This window comes from Narcine bancroftii, chromosome 11, assembly GCF_036971445.1.
Source record: "Narcine bancroftii isolate sNarBan1 chromosome 11, sNarBan1.hap1, whole genome shotgun sequence".
In the NCBI taxonomy this organism is placed as follows: Eukaryota; Metazoa; Chordata; class Chondrichthyes; order Torpediniformes; family Narcinidae; genus Narcine; species Narcine bancroftii.
The window spans coordinates 7,115,916-7,133,053 of NC_091479.1; the positions used below are offsets into that span (position 1 = coordinate 7,115,916).

At 52.5% G+C, this 17,138-nt stretch overlaps 1 protein-coding gene across 1 annotated transcript in view; it reads left to right on the top strand.

Moving 5' to 3' along the window:
- iqgap1 (IQ motif containing GTPase activating protein 1) overlaps positions 1-17,138 on the top strand; it is a 73,227-nt gene that overhangs the window by 46,825 nt on the left and 9,264 nt on the right. The window contains 14 exon segments of the mRNA XM_069902412.1: positions 237-308; positions 1,297-1,366; positions 2,328-2,536; positions 3,337-3,492; positions 3,611-3,774; positions 4,539-4,763; positions 5,366-5,506; positions 5,882-5,966; positions 6,928-7,163; positions 8,111-8,243; positions 11,417-11,519; positions 12,132-12,261; positions 12,704-12,791; positions 14,828-15,040. Of these exon segments, the coding sequence (XP_069758513.1) occupies positions 237-308; positions 1,297-1,366; positions 2,328-2,536; positions 3,337-3,492; positions 3,611-3,774; positions 4,539-4,763; positions 5,366-5,506; positions 5,882-5,966; positions 6,928-7,163; positions 8,111-8,243; positions 11,417-11,519; positions 12,132-12,261; positions 12,704-12,791; positions 14,828-15,040 (2,025 nt within the window).

Here is a 17,138-nt window from a genome sequence, read left to right on the forward strand (position 1 = left end):
TTGCACGTCCAGCGCGTGCCCAGAGCCGATGTGTTTGGGGTGGGGGGGGGGAGGGATGAGTGTGTGGTGGGGCACTAACTTTATCAAAGCTCTGCCACTTTTGGAAACAGAAACGTGGAGTTAAAACCATTTTCTTCTCCTGTTGTCTGTCTGCAACTCCCTCCCTCCCTCTAATCTTTCACCTCCTCTGCCCCACCTCTCCCCACTCCTCCCCCTCCCCACACCCCGCGACACAGCTTCAGGCCCTGGTCCGGATGCTCCTGGCCAGGAAGAGGTATCGGCAGCGACTGAAATACTTCAAGGATCACGTGAGTGTTGCCTGTTCGTCAGGTTCCAGCCTTGGTCACCAACCCATCTCCTGGTCTCCATGCGGCTGAGAGTGATTTGCAGGAGGGCCTGTGACTTGCTCGCAGACTTGGGCAGGGGCCGGCATTGAAAAAATCCCAGGTGAAGATGCAGCAGGTGAATGAGGACGTCTCTCCCAGCACAGCCCTGAGGGACAATGCTGGGCACTGGCGTTGCACCTGCAGGCCATTCCACCTGGAGCTCTTGCCTTTCTCTGACCGCCCCCACCCCCCACCCCAGAAAGTAGCAGAGATCCTCCATGCCAGGGGCTTCGCAGAGCAGAGGAGGAGGCAGTGGGGCTGGGGCGTGGGTCGAGGCCTGAGGGTTGGAGCGAAGGGCTTGGGGTGGGGGGGTGGGATCATTCTGTGCACATGCTTTGTGCTTCGCCCCCCCCCCCCCCCCAGCCTGGGCCGTCTCCTGGTGGTGGTGGGGTTCCTACCACTCACCACCCCCCTCTGGTGGTGGAGAATTGTCACTGCTGTCTCTGACCCTGGATGATGCCAAAAACATCGGTTTTCCTGATCATCGCCAGTTCATCAAAGAGGCATTTGTCTTATCATGGATTTTTGAAACCACTGTTGAAGGTGTTAGGAAGTATACCCTCTTCCCGACACCATGTCCCTGTGGCAGACAGCCTTTCAGGTCCCGTCCTTGAACTCACTGTGGGCACTCGTGGTGTCCCTGTCCCTTCCAGGACACTGCCTGATTCACTGAGCGCATTTACTCCCAGCACTTCGCTGCCCAACCTCAGCCACAACCGCGTGGAGGAGATGAAGGTCACGGCACAATGGGAGGAGGTGGTGATGCTTGTGGAGAGACCCAGTTCTGCCGGGCTGGGTAGGTCAGCGGGTTGCCTGCATCAGTCCCTCTGCCTCTTGATTCTCGATCACACGCGCAGTAGCCTGCACCCCCGAAGAGGCGCTCACCTCCATGCACCTGCTTTGTTCCCAGGAGCCGGACATCGTCAAAATCCAGGCATTCATCCGGGCGAACAAAGCCAGGGACGATTATAAAACACTGAGTGAGTATCAGAGCAATGGTTCCATCGAGTACCGTTAGAACCGTCCTTTACCTGATCTGCCAAAGGCCAGCAGTGAATCATTCGGGAATAAGGCTGGTGGAGGAGTGAGTGGGCGGAGAGCCGGGAACAGGCGTTGACCCTGGCGTCAGTGGCAGGTTACCAAGCTCACAGGGTTAATGATTTCATCACGAGCCACTGGCTGGTGTCTGACAGGTGCATCGAAAAGAGGATGCACCCTCTCCTCTCCTCCACACTCAGCCAGTATCATCTCCCCTCCACCCCCCCCCCCACCACCCCGGAATGCTCCATCCTCTTACACACCCTTCTCACCCTCCCCATATCCTTTCTCCCTCTTTCCAACACTTTTTATTCCTCTCAATAAACCGAGAAATGGACTGCACAGAATAGGCCCTTCAGCCCACTGTGTTGTGGCAACCCAATAACCGATTTGAGAGTTTCCCCACTGTAAAACACTCCATCGCTCTCAGTTCCAGGATCTGATCTAATGGTCCCTTCAAAGGTCCTATTGCACCTGCTTCCACCACTCTCTGTGTGAAGAAATCCCCCCTTCCGAGCACCTTAAAACTACGCTCCCTCGTGTTAGTTATTCAGCCCTGGGGAAAAGCCCCTGGCCATCCACACGATCAGTGCTTCTTATCATACTAGACCCTTTGATCAGCATACTTTCCACACAGCCCTGCACCCCCATACACATCCCCACCCACACTCTTCCTCCTGCCAATACTGTTTTCTTCAACCTCCCTCTGCTTCTGTATTTCTCGATCTCTCACCTCCCGACCTCTCACTCTTTCTCTCCTGCTTTATTTCCATCTTTCTTTCTCTCTCACTGTCTCTCTGTCTGTTTGTCTCTTTCCCTGGCTGTCTGTCTGTCTCTCTCTCTCTCTCTCTCTCTCTCTCTCTCTCTCTCTCCCCCGCACTCACGGTCCCCTCCTCTCCACAGTCAATGCGGAGCAGCCACCCATGGCGGTGGTCCGGAAGTTTGTCCACCTGCTCGACCAGAGTGACCAGGACTTCCAGGAAGAGCTGGAGATGATGCGTCTGCGGGAGGAGGTGGTGACACGGATTCGCTCCAACCAGCAGCTGGAGAACGACCTCAACACCATGGACATAAAGATTGGTCTGCTTGTGAAGAACAAGATCACGTTACAGGTACAGGATGTGTGTCCAGCCCCGGGAATCTCTCCCCTCCCCGTGGACACTCCAATCCCTGTGTCATCTTTGCCCCACACAAATCCCCTCTCCAAGATCGTAACTGGGGAATCCCTGGGAATATCGATGAGCTGGGGTGAACCTGGTATGAGATCAGTCGGCTGATGACCTTGTGAGCCTGGGGTGGACATGGCAGGAATGAGAATAATTGGGAAGGAGAACGGATGCCAGCAACTGCACCAGATACCCACACAGTCCGGGGGGGGGGGGGGGGTGGGGGAAGGAGAGCGTGCGCACTCCAAACAGAAAGCACCGGATTGAACCCGGGACTCTGGAGCTGGAGGTAGCAGCACGACCTGCTGCATGAGAGGCCTGGGGTATGGAAAGGGAACCTTTTTAATAAGCAGTTGGTCAGATCTGTGCACGGTACTTTCCGGAAGCACTGAGTCAGGGCCTTCGAGGGAAACAGATCAGGCCTCTAGAAGGTGGGGAGAGTGGGGTTTGGGAGTAGGACTGGGGTTGGGATTTGGGACTATGGGGGGAATGGGGAATGGGATTCTGGGCTGTGGGGAAGTGGGGATGGGATTTGGAGGTGGGGGAGTGAGAACGGGGATGGGGCTGGGGGGAAGCAGGGGGGTGGGGTGGGATTGACCTGATGCTTCCAGCAGGGTGCAGCCCAGACTCCGTGAGTGTGTGAGTGGCCGCCTCGGTGTGGAGAATCCAGTGGCTGCAGGGAACATTGCGGTGGGGATGGGGAGCCGGGAAGGGTCGAGAATTCTGATCCACAGTGACCATTGCAGGAAGTTGTGTCACACAGCAAGAAACTGACACGAAAGAACAAGGAGCAGCTGTCGAACATGATGAAGATTGACAGGCAGAAAGGAGGCCTCAAGGGGCTGAGCAAGGAGAAGAGGATCAAGCTCGAGGCCTATCAGAACCTTTTCTACCTGCTGCAGGTAGGAAGGGGGCAAATACAGCCATTCAGCCCATTGAGCCTGCACTGGGAGGGGGTGGTACAGTGGGAGGGGGTGCAGGGAGGATGGAGCCTTGAGCAACTCTGGCTGTCTCCCACAGACAAACCCCACCTACCTGGCCAAGCTCATCTTCCAGATGCCCCAGAACAAGTCGACCAAGTTCATGGACTCGGTCATCTTCACTCTGTACAACTACGCCTCCAACCTGCGCGAGGAGTATCTTCTGCTGAAGCTCTTCAAGACAGCCCTGCAGGAGGAGATCAAGTATGTCTGTGTCCTTCCCTCACCCCCACCCCCTCCTCTCTCTCCCACCCCCACCCTCTCTTTCTCCCACCTCCCTCCTCCCTCCCACCCCCCTCCTCCCTCCCGCCCCCTCCTCCCTCCCGCCCCCCCTCCTCCCTCCCGCCCCCTCCTCCCTCCCGCCCCCTCCTCCCTCCCACCCCCTCCTCCCTCCCAACTCCCTCCCCCACTCCCTCCTCCCTCCCCCCACTCCCTCCTCCCTCCCCCCACCCCCTCCTCCCTCTCCCACCCCCTCCCTCTCCCACTCCTTCCTCCCTCTCCCTTCCCTACCCCCTCCTCCCTCTCCCACACCCTCCTTCCTCTGCCACCCCCTCCTTCCTCCCACCCCCTTCCTCCCTCTCCCATACCCTCGTCCCTCTTCCCTCCCTAACCCCCCTCCTCCCTCTCCCCACCCCTCCTCCCTCTCCCATCTCCCATCCCCTCCTCCTGCCTCCCACCCTCCCCAACCCCTTCTTTTCCCTCCCCACCCTCCTCTCTTACCCCTCCACACTCCATCCTTCTCCACCCCCCCCCGTGTGGTGTAGTGCTGCTCCCTCACCGTACCAGAGTTCCATCCTAACCTCAACACTGTTGTGAGGAGTTTGCAAGTTCCCCCCCTCCCCCACTACTCCAGACATACGGAAGTGGAGTGGGGGGAAGGTGATCTGGCCCTTGAGTGGATGGGCGATGGGAGAGTGAGGGGGACTGTGATGGGCCAGGCCTTGACTGACACCGCCCTACCCCGGCAGGTCGAAGGTGGACCAGTTACATGAGATCATCACCGGCAACCCCACCGTCATCAAGATGGTGGTGAGCTTCAACCGGGGGGCGAGGGGCCAGAACGCTCTGCGGCAGATCCTGGCCCCCGTCGTCAAGGAGATAATCGAGGAGAGGAACATGAACATCAAGACTGACCCTGTGGACATCTACAAGGCCTGGGTGAACCAGATGGAGTCGCAGACCGGCGAGGCAAGGTGAGGGGTCTTCCCCTTTCCCACCACCATGGGTCTGATATGAATCCCCTCCCCCATCGCCAGTCTGTTGGGAATCCTCCCCATCCCCAAGGCTGCACGATCCTGGGAGGGGGTCTTGGTTTGTAGCCCTTTGGGTAACCGGTTCCTGGGGCAGGATTCCAGTTGGAGTGAGTAGAGTTTGGAAGTGAGGAGAGGAATGGTGGAATGGGGGAGAGGGAGAAATGGAGGGATGGGGAGAGGCAGGGACTGGAGGAGAGGGAGGAACATGAACATCAAGGTGGGAAGGATGGAGGAACAGGGAGAGGGGGAGGGGGGGACAGAAGAGGAAGGGAGGAAGACCAATTCTGAGGGGCGAGGAGGAGGAGTGAAGAAGGGAGAGGGAAGGGGGTAATGGAGGAGAGACATGGGGGGAGGGATGTCGTGAGCCCCTGGCAGTGTGTTGGGAATTGCTCCCAGCCCCGGTTGCCCCCTCCCTATCATGGGGATGTTGGCACTGAGGTTCCAGCCCCACCCCACTCACACTGATCAGCTGTGGGGGTTCAGGGAAGCAGTGATGTAGCACGAACCTGTCTCTGTCTCCCCCCCCCCCGCCCCCGCTTCAGTAAGCTGCCGTATGACGTGACCCCAGACCAGGCCCTGGATCACGAGGAGGTGCGACTGAGGCTGGATGCCTCCATCAAGAACATGCGCGCGGTCACCGACAAGTTCCTGTCCGCCATCGTCACCTCCGTTGACAAGATCCCGTGAGTGTCCTCCCTCCCTCCCCTAATGCTCCCCTCCCTCAGACCCCCCCTTCTCCCTCATTACCCTCTCTCCTAGTGCAAACGCACACAGAGACCCCTTCCCCACCCGACTCCCCGAATGCTCTCCCTCCCTTTATCCCTCACAGCCCTCTCCCCCTCCCTCCCTCCCCTCCCCCTCACACCCTCCCTTCCCTAAGCCCCTTTAATGCCCTCTCTCCCTCCCTTCCCCCAATGCCCTCCCCCTGCATCTAACATTGTCCCCCCTCCCTTCATCCCCTCTTCCTCTCTCCCTACCCCATTCCCCCCTCCCCATCCCTCCCTTGCCACAGTCGCACACAGAGCCCACCCCCCTACTCAGACGCTGTCCTCCCCCAGGTACGGGATGCGGATCATCGCCAAGGTGTTGAAGGACTCGCTCCACGAGAAGTTTCCGGATGCCACGGATGACGAGCTGATCAAGGTGAGCATCGGACCCCTGAATAACTTTCCCACCCTCCTGTCCCCGTCATGCTCCGGGCCTATGGCTCCGCGGAGAGGGGGAGTGTCCTGCCAGAGCTGGGTCCGATCCCCACCATGATGGTGTGGCTGGGCAGTGCTGGGGTGGGCGTGAAGTGCAGGGTCGGGGTTCAGGAACGGTCTCGATCTATCTGTCTACTGTTTCACGGCTTTTCATTTCTCTCTCTCTCTCTCTCTCTCTCTCTCTCTTGGAACAGCTGAGCTGATAACCCTCTGCCTTCTCCCTCTGAGGCCATCTTAGCACTGCTTCTCCTCAGGTGATTCTCCGCGGCTCGCAGTGATCCAATCAACCAACCGGGAAGAAACTTCATTTGTCCTCTCCCATCCACCCAAACTCCAGTGCGTCTGATCTTCTGTCAACCACCAGTCTCCCCTCCCTCTCTCTCCCCTGCCCTGTCCACTCTCTCCCCATCCCATCCCTCTCTCCTCCCCACACTGTCCCCTCTCTCTCCCCATCTCCTCTCTCCTTTTCTCCCTCTTTCCCCTCCAATCTTCTCTCTTTCTTTCTCCTCTCTTTCACTCTCTCTCATCTCTCCCTCTTTCTCTCCCCTTTCTCTCTCACACGGTTTCCCATGTCCCCCTCCCTCCCTCCCCAACACTGTCCCCTCTCTCTCCCTTGCCCTGTCCCCTCTCCATCCCCTCATTTCATCCCCTCTCCCTCTTTCTCCTTCTCTCCATTCCCTACCCCGTCCCCTCTCCCTCTCTCTTCCTCTCCCTCTCCTCTCCATTCCCTGCCCCATCCCGTCTCCCTGTCTCTCCATTCCCTGTCCCATCCATTCTCCCCCTGCTCGGTATCCCTGTCATTCTATGAACTGGGGGGTGGGTGGGAGGGTTTGGGAACTGAGCCACGAGGGAGGTCCACCCCACCCTCCATCGGTGTGTGACGTGGCTGTGCCTGGTTACAGATTGTGGGAAACCTGCTATATTACCGCTACATGAACCCAGCCATCGTGGCCCCCGACGCCTTCGACATCATCGACATCTCGGCAAGCGGCGGTGGGCTCTCCACCGATCAGAGGAGGAATTTGGGCTCCATCGCCAAGGTGCTCCAACACGCAGCCTCCAACAAGATGTTCGACAAGGAGTACTGCCACCTAGCCTCCATCAACGAGTACCTGTCCCACGCACACCAGAAGTTCAGGTAACACCGCCCTCCTGCTCCCTCCTGCCCAGCGGGGAAATCAGGATGTTGTCCAATGTAGGGAGCACGGCACGGCAAGATTCCACAGGCTGCCATGCGACCATGGTCAGAGCGGCTGATTTGGGCAACTCTGATCAAGTTCAATGTGAGCGTGTCCCTCATTCACACTTCTCCACCCATGCTCACACTGCCATATCAACCGAGACAAACCCGCCAGACGTACAGACCAAAGGCGGCAGCCGTTTACCAGAGTGAGGCACATTCAGGGAAGAAACTGTCCTTGAATCTGGTGGTGCGTGATTTAAAAAAAATTATTTGAATAAATTTAGACGTACAGCACAGTAACAGGCCCTTCTGCCCCTTGATCCCTGCCGCACAATGACACCCAATTGATCTACAATCCCCCCCCCCTACATTTTAAAGGGTGGGTGGAAACTGGAGCCCCCGGAGGAAACCCACGCAGACGTGGGGAGAACGTACAAACTCCTTACAGACAGCGCGGGATTCAAATCATGGTCCCGATCTCTGGGGCTGTAACAGCGTTGCACTGACCATGCCTTCCATCTCATGTGGGTTAAAGAGAGTGTGGCCAGGGTGGGGTGAGTCTCCAGGAAATCAGACAAAATCAGAACATGCTGGAAAAACTCGGCAGGTTTGTCAGGATCTGTGGAGAAAGGGACAAGGTAAACGTTTCAGCTCATTTCCTATTCATCAGAACTCGTTCAATCACCCATCACACTGCTCCACAACACCTTTTATTTATGCAGACGTCATCTCCCTCTCGTTCTCCCTCTCGTTCTCTCATTCTCCCTCTCATGCCCTCTCGTTTTCTCTCTCATTCACTCTCTCTCCCATTTTCTTTGGGTATTGTTCTTTCTCTCTCTCTCTCTCTCCCTCCCCCTCCCTCCTTCCACCCTCTCATTATCTCTCTCACTTTCTCTTTCCAGGAGATTCTTCCAATCAGCCTGTGAAGTTTCAGAGCTCGAGGACAAGTTTAACATTGATGAATATTCTGACCTGGTGACTCTGAACAAGCCGGTGATCTATATCTCCATCGGGGAGATCATCAACACTCATACGGTGAGCTACCTCCCACCATGGGACCCTCCCTCAGTGTTGCCCCTCCCACAGTGGGGAGCTCCCTCAGTACTGCCCCTCCCACAGTGGGGAGCTCCCTCAGCCCTTATACCTTTGTTGAAAAGTTACAAGATCTACACCAGTTTATAGTTCAGGCCATTCACACAAAACATGTCGCAAATGAAAACATGACTACCTCCGTTGATCCTGTCAAACCTTTGGGGAGCCAGCCATTCCCGAAGACCCTCCACACTGCCTGTGAGCACTGAATGCTCCTTCTCCAGGGCTACATAGAGACACAGGTGTCCTCAGAAGAGGGGCAGGCAGTCACCCCGAGCTCAACTCTTGACTGCCCCCTACCTGGACCTATAGACGGCCATCCTGGCCAGGCCCAGAACCAGACCGACAACTGACCCTTCTCCGTACCAGGGGCCCAAAGATCAGGAGCGTGGGGCTGAAATGCGACCAGAACTTGAAGAGTAGCCCCTTCAAGCACGTGAGCAGGGGCTGAACCCTCGCACACTCCATATCCCCGTGAAACATGGTCTCAGCCAAGCCACTGAAGTGACGGACGGCTGGTGAGTCCATGAGTTGGCTCAACTTGTGAGCAGACCCACCGCCTTCACCTTCACACATGACGGATTTCCCCTCCATTTCACACTCACTGTAATGGACGGGGCCATCGCTCCCCACCATTGCCTTTGTACATTTTCCAACCATGATAGTTAGGGGCAGGTATCATGACCCCATCCTCGTCTCTGAAAGAATTCCTGTCTCCAGAGGTCGTTGAAGTCGCTGGCCCAGCGCGACTCCTGTAGGACCCAGGTCTTTCAGAAGACAGATCTGGCATATTTACAAGAAACAAACTACACTACTGTATAGAACAATAGTCCACAACAGTCTCAGGTTGACTGAAGTCCACCTCAGAGCACACCATCCTGTATTTCCCCACATTGAAACGAGAATCCAGGATGTGGGTCCTTTATCCAGACGATGAGATAGAAGAGCAATGAACAGAAATCCCTGGGATCCGCCAAAGCCTCCTGAACTCCTTGAAGGTGAGGTTGAGGCTCCCAGGCCTTCAAGGCGCTGTGGAAAATTCATCAACAACTGTCCGCCAAGCTGATCAGTGATGGACTGGCAGTGGAGTCACCGACGTTCAACTTTTAACCAGCAAATTAGGCAAAAGTAGATCTACAGTGGAGTAAATCCAGCCTGGCAAACCACCAGCTAATTGCTGGAATTGCAGAGCTTCACTCACAAGCAGCGGACTTCTTCCGAGTCCTCCCTCACCACACACACAAACCTCCTTTCGATTCAAATCCCATTTCAGCCATTTAAATCAGCGCTGCCTCTCCCACAGTGACCCCTCCCTCAGTGCTTGTTCTTGTGGGACAGCTAATGTCAAGCTACTGTTTAAAAAAAAAAATGATGTAGGGAAAGGGCAGACAACTGGAGGCTGGTTCACTGAACATCTGTTGGGAAAATGCTTGCGGCTGTCATTAAAGAAGAAATAGTGAGGCATCTGTAATGACGCGGAATGGATTTAGCAAAGGCAGGTTGTGTTTGGCCAACTCACGAGTTCTTTGGGGATATAACGAGCGCGGTCGACCGAGGGGAGCAGGTGGACGTTTTTACCTGGATTTCCAGAGGCTTTAGGTAAGGTGCCTTGACTACGGTAAGGCTGTATGGAGTTAACCATATAACCACTTACAGCACAGAACAGGCCAGTTCGGCCCAACTAGTCCATGCCGTAGCAAATCCCCACCCTCCTAGTCCCACTGACCTGCACCCGGTCCATACCCCTCTAGTCCCCTCCTATCCATGTAACGATCCAGTCTTTCCTTAAATGTAACCAATGATCCCGCCTCGACCACGTCTGCCGGAAGCTCATTCCACATCCCCACCACCCTCTGCGTAAAGAAATTTCCCCTCATGTTCCCCTTATAATTTTCCCCCTTCAATCTTAAACCATGCCCTCTGGTTTGAATCTCCCCCTTTCTTAATTGAAAAAGCCTATCCACATTTACTCTGTCTGTCCCTTTTAAAATCTTAAACACCTCGATCAAGTCCCCTCTCAATCTTCTACGCTCCAGAGAAAAAAGCCCCAGTCTGCACAACCTTTTCCTGGAACTCAGACCCTGAAATCCTGTCAACATTCTCGTGAACCATGTATCAGCATGGATAGAGGATTGGTTAAACAATAGAAAGCAGAGAGTGTGGTGTATCTCACTTCGCTGAGACACTAAATTGAGGGGAAAAGCAAATTGTCCAGCGGTTAAGGTTATCGATAGGTTAAGTGAGTGGGCAAAGATCTGGCAGATGGAGTCCAATGTCGGTAAACATGAAGTTATCCATTTTGGAAGGAAAAATGGAAGATCAGATCATTATTTAAATGGCATGCTTGCAGCATGGTGCTGAGTGGAAAGACTTGGGAGGGCTTGTGCATGAATCGCAAAAGGTTGGTTTGCAGGTGCAGCAGGCTATCAGGAAGGCAAAGGGAGTGTTGGTCTTCATTGCCAGAGGGATTGAATTTAGGAGCAGGGAGGTTACGCTGCAACTGTACAAGGTCCTGGCGAGGCTGCTTCTGAAGGAATGCGTGCAGTTCTGGCCTCCAAACGAGGAAGGATGGACTGACTTTGGAGGGGGTGCGGAGGAGGTTCACCAGGTTGATTCCGGAGATGAGGGGGTTAGACTACAAGGAGAGATTGACTGTACTCACTGGAATTTAGAAGAATGAGAGGGGATCTTATAAAAACAAAATTATAAAAGATAAGACGGAGGTAGGGATTGGTGAGGGAGACTGGAACTAGGGGACATCGCCTCAAGATCCAGGGGAGTAGATTTAGGATGGAGATGAGGAGGAACTGCTTTTCCCAGAGGGGGGTAAATATGTGGAATTTGCTGCCCATTGAAAGAGTGGAGGTGACCCATTTAAGACAAAGTTGGATAGATTTTTACATCGTTGGGGAATTCAGGGATATGGGAAAAGGCAGGTCGATGGAGATGAGCCGATTATCAGATCATGAATGGCCGACTCCCTGACCCAGGTGGGTGAGGGTCACACACGAACTTGGCATGTTGTGGGACCTCTGGGTAAGCTTGGAGGTGGAGGTGTAAGACTGTTCATGGCCTATGGCTGTGACCCATGGCCGCTCTCCCTCTCACCCATACAGCTGTTCCTGGATCATCAGGATGTCATCGCCCCTGAGCACAATGACCCCATCCACGAACTGCTGGAGGATCTCGGCGAGGTGCCCACCATCGAATCTCTGATTGGCAAGTGGTTTCGCCCCTTCAGTCCTCTTGTTCTGGGCATATCCCCTCCCCTCCTCTGCTGTTTCCCCCCCCCCCCCCCCCATTCCTCTGCAGAGTTCCGGCAGCTCAGGCTGTGTGTCCCAGTTCAGCATTCCCAGGACCAGTGGGATTCCTGATTCCCCTCTGATCCAGCATTGGGAGCTCATGGAGAAGTCAGGCTTCAAACCTTGATTGCCTGATAACTCCTGTCACACTCCTTCTCTCCATCTACCCCTCTCTTCCTCTCCCTGTCTATCCCCTTCATCCACTCCTCATCTCCCCACCTATCCACCTTCTCACCATCTCTCCTCCTCGCCATCTACCCCCCCCCCCTCTGACTTTCCCCTTGGTTTTCCTCTCCCTGTCTATACCTCTCCCTCACCATCTCCCCATCTAACCCCATCCCCCACCCTCTCCTCTTTATCACCTTCTTTCTTTCCTCTGTCTATCCCCATCCCCCTCCCCCCCCCCAACACCCCCCACAGAGCCTCACTGCCCACCTCCCATCCGGCTGTTGCGTGCCTGCACATTTGCGGTGTGGCATCTGCCATTTATTGTTGGGTGCATTGAACTGTCTCTTGGCTTCTCCCACAGGGGAAGGAGGGATGAGTGATGCGGGGAAGGAGCAGCTGGCCAAGACTGAGGTGTCGCTCTCCCTCACCAATAAGTTTGACGTCTCCGGGGGTGAAAATGAGGAGATGAATGCCCGCGCACTACTGCTGAAGTAAGTCGCAATGGGTGCTGCCGTCGGCCTTGGCGATGGGTGCCTTGCATTCCCATAGCACCCTTCACATCCTTGCACGCTTTTCAACCATTGAGGTATTTACTTGTTCCATTGTGTTGCAACAAAAGCATAGAAAGATCCCACATTTGGGTAACGATGGGACTGTGTTGGACTGCAGAGGAGTGGAGCGCCTGGGGCACTGATCTGTGCTGCAACCTGATTCCCTCCGTACACATCCTCCTCCACTCCCCAATCACACTCCCTCCCCTTCCACTCCGTTCCCCTCCCTCTCAGTCCCCTCACCCTCCATCCCCCCCTACCACCCCTTCCCTTCCTCACTCCGTTCCCTGCTGCCTAGTGCCGATGTCTCCTCCTGGGCCCAAGGTTTGGTCAAGGGTCCTGTCCCCACCAGAACTGATAGGGTCTCTGTCTCCAACTGCAGCACCAAGAGGCTCATTGTGGATGTGATCCGTTTCCAGCCCGGAGAGACGTTGACTGAGATCCTGGAGTGCCCAGCCTCTGCGGAACAGGTGGGTGACAGACCTTCTGGATTTTTTCGGGATCAGCTGAGCCCTGGCGGGTAGACCCCAGGCTTGGATCGGCATGAGTATCCCAACTCTCTGCACACACCCCGTGTCTGCAAGAGTTTTCCCCGGGAGCTCAGGTTTGCTCTCACCGTTCAAAACGTAACGGGTTTGTAGTTCAAATTGGGTGTGATTGGGCAGTACAGGTTTAAATGTCCGGAAAAAGAATTGATTTGTTCTGCATTTATCCATCAGAGCTGGTTATTATTTTTTAACCAAATTAGTTCTGAGAGAGCACAGCAATTTTGGGTAAACCTGACCAGGGCAGATACACTGTCGATCTGTCGAGGGCTGGACACACCAGGGCTCAAATTCAAGTTTCCTTATTTATCATCTGATTGCGTCAGTACTCCCCAACGTAATAGAGCGTTCTTTTGTGCAGATCAGTGTATATATACAGACATAACAAACAATACATATTCACAGAACATATGTACAAATATAAATTAAATTTTTACATTTAGACATACAGCACAGTAACAGCCCTTTTGGCCCATGAGTCCATGCGCCCAATTTACACCCAATTAATCTGCACCCCCGGTATGTTTTGAATGGTGGGAGAAAACCGGAGCCCCCGGGGAAAACCCACGCAGACATGGGAAGAACGTACAAATTCCTTACAGGCAGCGCGGGATTCAAACCCCAGTCCCAACAGCTGGTGTTGTAGAGGTGTTACGCTGACCATACCATCCAACCGCTACGCCATGAGGAGGTTACCAGGCAAGTTGGTGAAGGGAAGTCTGTGAATGTTATCCGTGTGGACTTTAGTAAGACCTTTGAGGTGGTCCCTCATGGGAGGTTAGTCAAGAAGGTTCAGACACGAGGTATTCATGGTGAACTAATTTGACATTGGTTGGACTGGAGAAGCCAGAGTCGTGGTGGATGATGCTGTGCCTCAGGGATCGGTGCTGGGACTATTGTTGCTTGTCATCTATATCAATGATCTGGATGATAATGTGGCAAGTTTGCAGATGACACGAAGATTGGAGGTGCTGTGGGTAGCGAGGAAGGCTTTCAAATTTGCAGAGGTATCTGGACCAAATGGAAAAATGGGCTTAAAAAATGGCAGATGGAATTTAATGCAGACAAGTGCGAGGTGTTGCATTTTGGAAGGACAAACCAAAGTAGGACATACACAGTAAATAGTTGGGTACTGAGGAGTGCAGTAGAACAGAGGGATTTGGGAATACAGATACATAATTCCCTGAAAGTGGCGTTACAGGTGGACAGGGTTGTAAAGAGAGCTTTTGGCATATGGACCTTCATAAATCAAAGAATTGAGTACAGGAGTTTGGATGTTATGGTAAAGTTGTATAAGACATTGGTGAGGCCAAATTTGGAGTATTGTGTGCAGTTTTGGTCACCGAACTACAGGAAAGGTATCAATAAGATAGAAAGAATACAGAGATTTACAAGGATGTTTCCCGAACTTCAGAAACTGAGTGACAGGGAAAGGTTAAACAGGTGAGGACTTTATTCCCTGGAGAGTAGAAGAACGAGGGGAGATTTGATAGAGGTATTTAAAATGATGAGTGGGGTGGACAGTAAATGTAGGTTGGATTTTTCCACTGAGGGTCGGTGAGATAGAAACCAGAGGACATGGGTTAAGGGTGAAAGGTGAAAAGTTTAGGGGAAACTTCTTCACACAGAGAGTGTGGTAGTGTTCTCTGGTTCTAAATATTAACCCTTTGGACTCCGGCCATTTTTAACCTTTCATAGTATATACTCCGGACTGGGTCCATGGAAAAACTACAGTATGAACCAGCTGATGGTTGGTAGTCCCTGAAAACAGGGACACGGAGTCCAAAGGGTTAAAAAGTAAATGTGTAAATTGTAGTCTCGGAGGGTTTGGGTTGGCCGGGGGATGTGCAGAGGGCAGGTTTTAGCAAGGGCCTTTGCTTGTAGCGATCCCGGATCTGAAGGATCAAACAGCCTCCTAGGAGGAGCAGGTCACTGAAGCCAGGTCGCACGTGTTTCTTCAGGAGGTGGATCACCAGCGGGCGATGCAGAGGAGAGCAATACGAGACGCCAAAACCCCGGAGAAGATGAAACGGGAGCAGCTGCACATGGACGAGAGCCAGATGTCGCTGACGGAGAAGAAGGAGAAGATCGAGCAGGGCCTGAAGAAGCTGGCAGCTCTGGGCAGGGTCAACCCCCAGAACAAATACCAGGACCTGATCAACGACGTAGCCAAGGTAACCTCGCCCGCCCCGCCCCCCCCCCTTCCATCCGGACCGTGCCTGCATCTCAGTGGGGCTTCGGGGACACCTGCCCTGTTCACAACCTGGGGTTTTCTAGCACAGCCTTCTTTTTATACCGCACAGAAACAGGCCCTTCAGCCCTTCTAGTCTGTGCCAAACTACTGTTCTGCCTCATCCCACTGACCTGCACCCAGACCATATCTCTTCACGCCCCTCCCATTCCTGTCCGTACTTTTCGTAAATGTTAAAATTGAGTAAATTCAGCTGGCAGCTCACTCCACGCCCCCACCGCTGTCTGTGAGAAGAAGTCCTCTCTCGTTCCTCCTGAACTCTTCCCCTTTCACCCTTAACCCATGTCCTCTGGTTTCTATCTCACTGACCCTCAGTGGAAAAAGCCAACCTACATTTACTGTGCACCCCACTCATCATTTTAAATACCTCGATCAAATCTCCCCTCCTCTGCACATCAGTGAATAAAGTCCGAACCTGTTTAACTTTTATTCCAAAACTCAGTTCCCAAAGTCCTGGCCACATCCTCGTAAATCTTCTCTGCCTCTATCAAAACTGCATACAATACCCCAAATTAGGTCTCACTAAGGTCTTGTAGAACTTTACCAGATCATTCCAACTCCAATACTTTGATTTATGAAGGCCAATATGCCAAAAGCTCTCTTTATAACCCGATCTAACTGTGATACAATTTTCAGGGAATTATGTATCTGTGTTCCCAGATCCCTCTGTCCTCTGCACTCCTCCTCAGGGCCTGACCATTTACCATGTACGTCCTACCTTGGTTTGTCTTTCCAAAATGCAACACCTCACACTTGTCTGCATTAAGTTCCATCTGCCATTTTTCCAACTGGTCCAAATCCTTCTGCAAGCTTTGAAAACCTTCTTCCCTGTCTACAACACCTCCAATCTTAGTGTCATCTGCAAACTTGCTGATCCAATTGACCACATTATCATCCAGATCATTGATTATAGATGATAAACAACGATGGTCCCAGCACCGATCCCCGAGGCACACCGCTAGTCACAGATCTCCAGTCTGAGAAGCATCATCCACCACCATCTGGCTTCTTCCATACAGCCAATGACAAATCCAGTTCACTACCTCACCATGAGCATCAAGTGGCTGAACCTGCCTGACTAACCTCCCATGTGTGACCTTGTCACAAAGTTCTTACTAAAGTAGACAACATCCACAGCCTTTCCTTCATCAACTTCCCTGGTAACCTCCTCGAAAAACTCTATAAGATTAGTTACACATGACCTTCCACACACAAAGCCATGTTGACTATTCCCTAATCAGTCCCTGGCTATCCAAATAATTGTATATCCGATCTCTTTGGACATTTCTGTTTTGTCTTCATTATGTTCTTCTCCACCTTATATGTTTGTAATGTTTCATATTTTATTTTTTTATCTGCCAATTCTCTTCTTTTAGTTGTATCTTCCTTCATTGCTAATTCTTTTTCTATATTTACTATTTCCCTTTCCAACTGCTCTGTTTCCTGATTATAGTCCTTCTTCATCTTGGTTACATAACTTATTATTTGCCCTCTAACGAACGCTTTCATTGCATCCCATAGTATAAACTTATCTTTCACTGATTCCGTATTTATTTCAAAGTACATTTTAATTTGTCGTTCAATGAATTCTCTAAAATCCTGCCTTTTAAGTAGCATGGAGTTTAATCTCCATCTATACATTCTTGGAGGGATGTCCTCTAACTCTATTGTCAATATCAAGGGTGAATGGTCCGATAATATTCTAGCTTTATATTCTGTTTTTCTAACTCTGTCTTGCATACGAGCTGATAACAAAAATAGGTCTATTCTTGAGTATGTTTTATGTCTACCCGAGTAATATGAATATTCCTTTTCCTTTGGGTGTTGTTTCCTCCATATATCCAGAAGTTGCATTTCTTGCATCGATTTAATTATAAATTTGGTTACTTTGTTCTTTCTGTTAATTTTTATCCCAGTTTTGTCCATATTTGAATCCAAATTCAGGTTGAAATCCCCTCCTATTAATATGTTCCCTTGCGTGTCTGCTATCTTCAAAAAAATATCTTGCGTAAATTTTTGAT